The sequence below is a fragment of the Priapulus caudatus genome, unplaced genomic scaffold (genome assembly GCF_000485595.1).
Source record: "Priapulus caudatus unplaced genomic scaffold, Priapulus_caudatus-5.0.1 Scaffold3275, whole genome shotgun sequence".
NCBI lineage: Eukaryota > Metazoa > Priapulida > Priapulimorpha > Priapulimorphida > Priapulidae > Priapulus > Priapulus caudatus.
The window spans coordinates 5,078-14,156 of NW_014580336.1; the positions used below are offsets into that span (position 1 = coordinate 5,078).

Sequence of the window (9,079 nt, forward strand, 5' to 3'; positions counted from 1 at the left end):
TTACGTAGCTTTGGATTGAATTATATTGAATTGACTAAAGTGCATCCAAACAGCAGACTTAGCGAGTGTTGGTCCGACAATCTTAACGAAGTTGAATGCTCATCATTCATTTTGCTCTAACCAGCTTTAGCAGACTGGCGTGAAAAAATGCTCTTTAAAAAAAAAAATCATTTGGCTGTCACAATTTGAAATGACGGTAAAAACGTTCTTTCTTTAAGCATGCATTAGAGTTTATATGATGATATTTTTGATATTATTTTGATATTATTTTGATTATTTTTTACGATTTTATATATTGAAGAAACGTTTGACTTGCCACAAGAATACACTCAACCTGGACTCAACCAATCATGTGTACGCTTACAAATCATTATCAACGAGCTCTTGTTTTGTTTTAAAGATTTGTATCACAATCTCACACACTAATTAATATATCTATGAACAGCGCACCCCTAATGAATAAAAATAAAATATAAAATAAAATAATATAATAAAATAATATAATATATATATTAATTATATAATATAATATAATTAAAATATAATTATAAATAAATATATATATAGCGAGAGAGGAGAGGGTTGAAACGAGACAAAAGAGTAGGTGAATACGGACAAGTTAGGGAGGAAAGAACGAGATAGGAGGAGAGTATATAGTAAGAGAAGAGCAGGAGAGACGGGGATAAACTAAAGGCAGGAGGATGAAAGAGAGAGAAATAGCTGAAACAGACAGACAAGACAGCCAGACAGACAGACAGACCAGACAGACAGACAGACAGATGACAGACCAGACAGACAGACACGAACAGACAGACAGACAGACAGACAAGACAGACAGACAGACGGCACAGACAACAGACCAGACAGAACAGAACAGATCAGACAGACAGACAGAACAGACAAAGACAGACAGACAGAGCGTGATGACAGATGGTAACAGAGGATAGTGCCGCTGTATGTAAGCCTCTCTCCTCATCTCTCGTCTCTCTCTCTCTCTCTCTCTCTCTCCGCTCTCGCTCTCGCTCTCATCCTCTTCTCTGCTCTCTCTCTCTCTCTCTCTCTCTCTCTCTCTCTCTTTCCATCCTCTATCTCCCCTCCTCCTCCTCTGCAGCATCCCTCTCCTCTCCCCCCTTTCGCTCTCCCTCCCTCTCCCTTGCACTCTCGTTTCTCTCACTTCATGCTATCCTTCTATCTAGTTCTCCCTGTCTCCCTCTCTCTCTCCTTCTCTCTCTCTCTCTCTCTTCTCTCTCCCCGCTTTCGCCTCTCCCTCCCTCTCCTTGCACTCTTTCGTTTCTCTCACTTCATCGCCTACCTTCTACATCTAGTTCTCCCTAATCTTCCCTCTCTCTTCCTCTCCTTTCTCCCTTTCTTCTCTCTCCTCTCTCTCAGGGGGTCTCTCTCTCTCTCTCTTCCTTCCTCCTCTATCTCTCTCTTTCTCTCTATTCTCTCCTCTCTGCTCCTTCTCTCTCGCTCTCCTTCTCTCTCCTTTCTTCTCTCCCTCATCTCTCCTCTCTCGAGAGAGAGCGTGCGCGTGCGTGCGTGCTTGCTTGCTTGCTTGTGTATGTAAGTGTGCGTGTGGTCCTTGTGTATGCATGTGTGCATGTGCTTGTGCATGCGTGCGTATGTGCGTGCGTGCGTGCGTGCGTGCGTATGTGCGTATGTGATGTGTGCTTTTGTATGGGAGCGTACGTACTTGCGTATACATGTGTGCATGGGCTCGCGCGCGAGTGCGTGTGCGTGCTTGTGTTTTCGAGCGTGCGTCGTCGTAGTAACGGCACGCCGTGCTGCTTCCTCTTGCAGGCTATGGCCAGCAGATGATGCCCCCGCACGGTGGCGCCTCCCAGCAGCAGCAAGCGGCGGCGGCGGCGGCGGCGGCGGCGGCGGCGGCGTACGGAGGCGGGAAGATGCCGCATCCCGGCATGATGGCGGCCGGCCCGTCGATCAACCAATACGGCAACCAGTCGCCGCAGAGCCAATACCCACCAGGTGGCGTGCTCGTTATTTGTTTACGCGTTGAAATCTCGGGAAAAGCCGTTTAATTTACGAAGTTCTGCTCTCCAGGTTGGGAGAGGTATCCTAGGAAGTCCTGGAATTTTAAAATGGAATTTTAACTTTTTTCCATTTTGGAATGGCCTGGAAAATAGAGACTGAATTTATTCTGCACAACAAGACAAATTCTCACACTGTAACGCGAGACGCGAGAGTCGTGGCAAGCGTGGCATTCCTTTAAAACAAGAGAACAAATGCCATACGCCATTTGTAAATGTATTGTTTTGTTTTATTAGCGGTAGATTATTAATGATTTTGACGTGTTTTTCAAGAAAAACACACATTTTATTCATTATTATAAAATATAATATCACTATAATTGTAATTCGTAGTGTAAATGTGTTATTTTCAACTTAATATTAAAGTTACGAGAGGGTGTGGGCTCTCGTAATGTTATGAGGATATTTGCGAGGATTTTTCGTTCTCGTAACATTACGATGTTTCTGTCAACGGTTAACGAGTGGAAGTTAATGTTAAGACTAATTTTAAGACTAATTTTGTTTCTGACAACGGGCCCATGGATATATAGCGGCATAGACGGAGTGGTGTTGATGTAGTAGCGAGACGACGTCGTAGTCACGATATACGACAGCAACAGCTTGCTTTAGCAAAGTATTACAGTCAGGAAAAGCTTTATGATTATTTATATATACATGTATGCATACAGGCATACATGTATGCATACATTCATATATATATATATATATACTTATTCTTCTCTATATCTTACATGTATATTGTAGCTGTATCTTGAACGTTGCCTGCTTTGCTGTCGTCGCAGGTGCCTATAATCGAGGACCGGCAGGTGGCAGCACCGTGCAGGGTTACGGCGGCCAGCAGCCGCAGCAGCAGCAACAACAGAACAGCTACGCACCGCCCGGGCAGTCGGCCGCCGCGATGAACCAGTACGGTGGCGCCCCCATGAGCCAGCCGTCGTCCTACGGCGGCTACCGCGGCGGTGGCGGCGGCGGCGGCATGGTGCCGCCAGACCTCGCCGGCGCCCCCTACCCTCCGCAGGGGGCGCCACAGTACCCGACGATGTCCGGCATGTCGAACGCGGTGCCGCACGCAGGTCCGCACGCTGCGGCGAAGGCAGCCATGATCGCCGCTCAACGCGTCTCGCAGCAGCGCCCGCCGGCGCCCTCTTTTGGCGGCGACGCGCAGCAGGGGGCGCCGCCGCCGCCGCAGTCGCAGCGGATGTACGCGGCGGCGGGAAAGTACGTCGGCAGCGCGCTGAGTCCGTCACCGGGCGGCGGCCAGCAGGGGGCGCCGATGGGCTCGCCGGGGATTGGATTAAACATGAGCAGTCCGACGGCGGGGCCGCGCGTCATGAGCCCCAACATGGCGGCTGCGACGTCGCCGGGCATGCGCCACCCGGGCGCCAGTCCGCTGCACAACAGCATGGAGTCGATGGCCGGTAGGTGGCGCCACGCGTGCGTGCGTGTTTGTAGTTAAATGTTAATAATAATTAAAAATTATTAATAATTAATTAAGATAAAAATAACAATTAATAACTATGTTAACTATATATATTATATATTATAACATGGATATATATATATTATAGATATGTATATAGTTTTTCTCTATGCTTCTCCTTTTATGAGAATTGTGTTTGTTAAAATTATCTATGCGTGCTTATCAATGTTAGTGCTAATAGTTATGAATGTGATGCGTTCATCTAGTATAATCTACGTACATCTAGTATAATCTAGTAATCTAGTATAATCTACGTACATCTAGTGAATAAGCACATGTTAGGTCAGATCTTAGGCTAGTTAACAAACAAACTAACCAGTTTAAAAATCAATATTGTTATATGTTAAATAATAGTTGTTGTAATATATATGTTATTTGCATTATAATAGAAATGTTCTCTATATTCACAACATGAGTAAAATCCTCAATTGATTGTCTACATCAAAAAAATCTCTGAGGCTGAAAATTGGAAGGTGGGCCAATCGCGGCACGCGGCACGCGGTCCGTTGTGTCGGGGGATCTGTAACGGGTCATCTGATTGGACAGGTATGACGTCACCGCTGCACTCGCCGATGCCCGGCCCGCCATCGCAGCATTCTCGCTCGCAGACACCGATGTCGAGCGGTGGCGCCCCCATGGTCGGCGGCGACGGCATGGTGACCAGTACAGGTGAGCGTGGTGGCCATGTTTGATCTAGCCAGGTTTTGTGGAGCTGCCATGTTTGGTCTAGCCAGGGTTTGTGGAGCTGCTGTGGTTGGTCTAGCCAGGGATTGTGGAGCTGCCATATTTGGTCTAGCCAGGGGTTTGTGGGGCGGCCATGTTTGATCTCGGGGCCTAGTGCTCGAATTTATTGTGAACCTGTAATAAGCTATAGATATCTAGATTCATAATTTGTTCATCACAGATTTGCAATAACCATAGCTATAGTATAGATATATAGCTAGCAGTGAAAAAAATATACGGGGGCTCGGGGCGATTTAGCCCCCGAAATGCCAAAAAGCGCCCCCGGAAATTTGCATAGAGTTCAATGCAAACCAAATTTTAGAGTGCTATTTTCATGCACGCGAGCTTGAAAAGTTGCCCCGGAAAAATAAATTTTTATTATTTTTTCCCTGATAGCTAGAACATATAGTGCTGCATCACTTATCATTTACATATATACACGTGCGGCATGTAAGTGCGATGTCGTTGTTGGCGTCGTGTGTGTGACCTCTCTGTGACCTCTGGCTGCCCTTGTGACCTCTGTGTGACCTTGTGACATTGCAGCGGCGTCGGGACCCGTGACACAGGCTGTGACAAGTCCGGCGTCCTCGATCACCGGTTCGATGGTTGACGTGATGGGACCGCCGGCTCACTACCCACACCTAGACACACCCATGCAGCAGCAGCAGCAGCAGCAGCAACAGCAGCAGCAGCAGCAGCAGCAACAACATATGGTGAAGCAGGTAAGAGAGAGGATGGTGAGAGACTGAGAGGGAGAGAGGTAGAAAGACAGAGAGAGGAGAGAGACAGAGACAGAGGAGAGAGAGAGAGGGAGAGAGAGTGAGAGAGAGGTAGAGAGACTGAGACAGAGGAGAGAGAGAGAGGGAGAGATGTAGAGAGACAGAGACAGAGGAGAGAGAGAGAGAGAGAGAGAGAGAGAGAGAGGTAGAGAGACTGAGACAGAGGAGAGAGAGAGGGGGAGAGAATGAGAGAGAGAGAGATGTAGAGAGACAGAGACAGAGGTGAGAATGAGATTGACAGAGAGAGAGATGTAGAGAGACTGAGACAGAGGAGAGAGAGAGAGCGACAGAGAGAGGAAGAGAGAGAGATGTAGAAAGGCAGAGACAGAGGAGAGAATGAGATTGAGAGAGAGAGAGAGAGAGTTAGAGAGACTGAGCCAGAGGAGAGAGAATGAGAGGGAGAGATGTAGAGAGACAGAGACAGAGGCGAGAATGAGATTGAGAGAGAGAGCGCGAGGTAGAGAGCCTGAGACAGAGGAGAGAGAGCGACAGAGAGAGGAAGAGAGAGAGATGTAGAAAGGCAGAGACAGAGGAGAGATTGAGAGAGAGAGAGAGAGGTAGAGAGACTGAGACAGATGAGAGAGAGAGAGGGGGAGGTATGAGAGGGAGAGATGTAGTGAGACAGAGACAGAGGAGAGAATGAGATTGAGAGAGAGAGAGAGGGGTAGAGAGACTGAGACAGAGGAGAGAGAGAGAGAGAGAGAGAGAGATGTAGAAAGACAGAGACAGAGGAGAGAATGAGATTGAGAGAGAGAGAGAGAGAGAGAGAGAGAGAGAGAGACAGAGGGAGAGAGAGTAATAAGAATTTGGTGCGTGCCTGTTCGTACAGTCATTAAAAAAATTTCTCATGTACGTTATAGAAAATTTATGAGCCGATCGTGTAATACGTTGTCGTAATGTGCATTGAAACCAGGTCAAGTCCCTGCGCTCTTATATTATACTAATTTACTCGTTAAAGTGATTACGTCACCGAAAATAGTAAAAAAAAAAATATTCACAAAATATAAGTAATTCTGTTCACTTTTTATGGTTAAATTGCTGCATTATACTTCTTATTTTACTATATTGTTCGATGTGAACATACACTCGTGACTCATACATAGCCCATAGCAAGCAATTAATGTTTAAAGGAACAATAAGGACACTAATATTTTTAAGGACACTAATATCAAATCGTCCAGGTTTTTTTGGATTTTTAACTAGTTGAGAAACAATCTTATCAGGTAAGAATTTGACGATACGTTTAGTCCCGTTAGTTCTTACTTTTAATGTAAGAAAATGGCAACAAAATTTTTACAAATTTTACCATAGAAAATTCGTGACGTAGTCAATATAAATAGCCGTCATTGCCTAATAGACTTAGAATTTTTATTTTAAAATAATCACTTTAAATAGCCGGCATTGCGAAATATTTCATAGACGAAATCATAATCACGAGGTGCGGGGCGTAGTAATAGCGGGGGCTTCAATTTCTCTACGACGAAGCAAGCGTCGCTCTTCCTCGTTTTAATCTGATGTTTTTACGCGCACCTTACCGCAACTTATTATTATTATTATTATTATTATTATTATTATTATGTAAATTATTTATTAAATTTACTCATCGGGTAACCGTGTCGTTCGCGTGCGTTTGGCGAGGCGTGAGCGGATGTGTAGCGTTTGTGTTTTTCTCCTGCAGGAGGCGCCAATGAGGCCGCCGTCGCACCCGCCGACGCCCGGCGCACTGCCGACCCCCTCCCCCAGCTCGGCTAGCATGACGAGTTTCCATGGCGACGACACGGAGACGAACAGCCCGACGTGGCCACGGACGCCCTCTAGTCCGGTAAATACGAACTAACACGGACGCACGGATGGTGATGGTGATGGTGACGGTGGCGGCCTGACGCGTGACTCACTGACGCCGCCGCTGATGATGACGATGACGCGGACGATGTTAACATAACTTAACACGCGCGCGCGTGTGCGAGCTACGCGCCGTTAGCTGCAGTGTTGATCTATTGTTTCTTCAAAACCTACGTCGCCTTTATTTTCGCACACAATCCGACATTCACCGGAGACTCAAACTAAACTAAACTAACATAAATAAAATAACTACAAATCACTACCAGATAAACGAGTGCACCGTATATTATTTATACGAAAACTGACGTCATTGAGGTAATCCACCGGAATTCCTTGAATGACCAATCAAATAAGTTGTAGCATTTTAGTATAACTACAGCCTGTAGCTGCAATGTTGTCTCTACACTCATCTTGGCTGCTTGCTACTGCAGCCACACAGGTGTCAGTGTAAATATCTTATAATAATATATCATAATAGAATATATAATATAGATATTTTAGTATATATATATATTTATATATAATATTATTTATATATAAATATATTTAATATTTAATATTAATATTTATATATAAATATATCGATTTATGATATAATATCATTTATTATATAATGATATAAGCAGTTCTGTATGCAGCTACGGTCGTGTCAGGGTATTAGCCCGGAGATCAGCATATTGTGGGAGTGCAGAAACCATATTGGCGAGTGCAATTTTAGCAAACGTACACGGCTTTAGATCAACATATATACGGCCGTGCGCTTACCGTTTTTGGCCGTCGCAGGTTTTCAAAACTGACCGTGCAATCACGGCTCACGGCTCGTCTGGCTAAATACGTTGCCTCGTGTAGCGATGCAAACCGATCCGAGTGAAGTGCGAAGAGGTCTGTTAAGTGTCAGATGATGCCAACCACATTTTGATAGCAATCTGTAGTTTCTGGCGCCATCAAATTAGTAGTTCGAGGTACGTAGTGACGGCCGAGTTGTTGCTAGGGGGCGTCGCGGCATGCCCCCGGAAAATTTCTTGATTCTTGAAGATGCAATTTCCTGGCATTCTGAGGCGTCAAAAATGAACAATAATGTAAAAATTTTGATCACGGTGAAATTCATATTTGACTACAAACTGGTCATAGCTGGTGGCAAAAGGAATAGGAAAATTCGTATAAAAATACGGATTAAATGCGTAGTGGTTTTGGGCATCTCTGAGTGTTACTCACAGCTATGGTTACGCCAGCATCTGCTGCTGTAGGTCAACATTCCGGCAGCCTTTGGCAAATCACTCGCAAAAGTATTATTATTATTTATTTATAACATTTTTTCGCAGCCTTTGCAATACACTCGCAAAAATATTAATATTATTAATTATTATTATTATATCACTGATCTCGCTAGCCGTTTGTAACCCCAAACCGTCGCAAAGATATTATTATTATTATTATTATTATAGACACTCGCACGCCTTTGCACACACGTCGCAAAAATATTAATATTGATTATTATTATTATAGCACACTCGCAGCTTTTGCAAACACTCGCAAAAATAATATTATTATTATTATTATTATTATAACACTCGCAGCCTTTGCAAGCACTCCGCAAATAATATTAGGTATTATTGATTAATAACACTGCGCAGCTTAACGGTGTAGGTGTAGCCCACACGCGTCCGCATACAGCCGTACCCACATTTCGGCCACGGATGCCGGTGCGGAGGTGTGTAACCGCGGCGACGGTCGCGACGACGCGTAGCCGTGGTTACGGAGGCCCGGCGGCCCGGGCCCCGGCGCTTCCGCTGTTCGGTTCGTGGCTGCGCGGTTGGTTTGGTTGTTGGTCGCGTAGATATTCGGTGGCTGTGTGGTGTTTTTGGTTTTCCTGTTTGGTTGTTGTGGTTGATTTATTCACGCATTATTAACATGTTGATTTACGGCGCCGCTGCAGGCGGTGGCGCCCCCGCGTGGCGCGCGCGGCGCGTAGCACGTCTGAGCCGATGCCCTGGCTCGCAGTTCGTTGGTACGACGCCGACGTTGGTTTACGTAGTGCCCTCTGGCGAGAAAGGTCGGTGGCGAAGACCTCTGTCAGAGCGTGGCTTAAATTTGATCGTAAATCGGAGACGGGCGGGAAAAAACGGCACGCGTTCAGACTTGCTACACATTCTCTCCCCGGTGCCCTGCGCTTCCCCACCCCCATTACTGCCCCTCCCCCCCCCATC

At 45.7% G+C, this 9,079-nt stretch overlaps 1 protein-coding gene across 1 annotated transcript; it reads left to right on the forward strand.

Annotated features, from left to right (window-relative positions):
* Positions 1-1,880: 1,880 nt before the first annotated feature.
* LOC106819357 (atrophin-1-like) lies at positions 1,881-6,852 on the forward strand (the record flags this gene model as incomplete). The annotated part of the gene is made up of 5 exons (XM_014824004.1): positions 1,881-1,986; positions 2,831-3,466; positions 4,075-4,197; positions 4,795-4,973; positions 6,709-6,852. Coding segments are annotated over exons 1-5 (1,164 nt in total), but the record flags the coding sequence as incomplete, so codon positions are not given.
* Between the last annotated feature and the right edge of the window lie 2,227 nt (positions 6,853-9,079).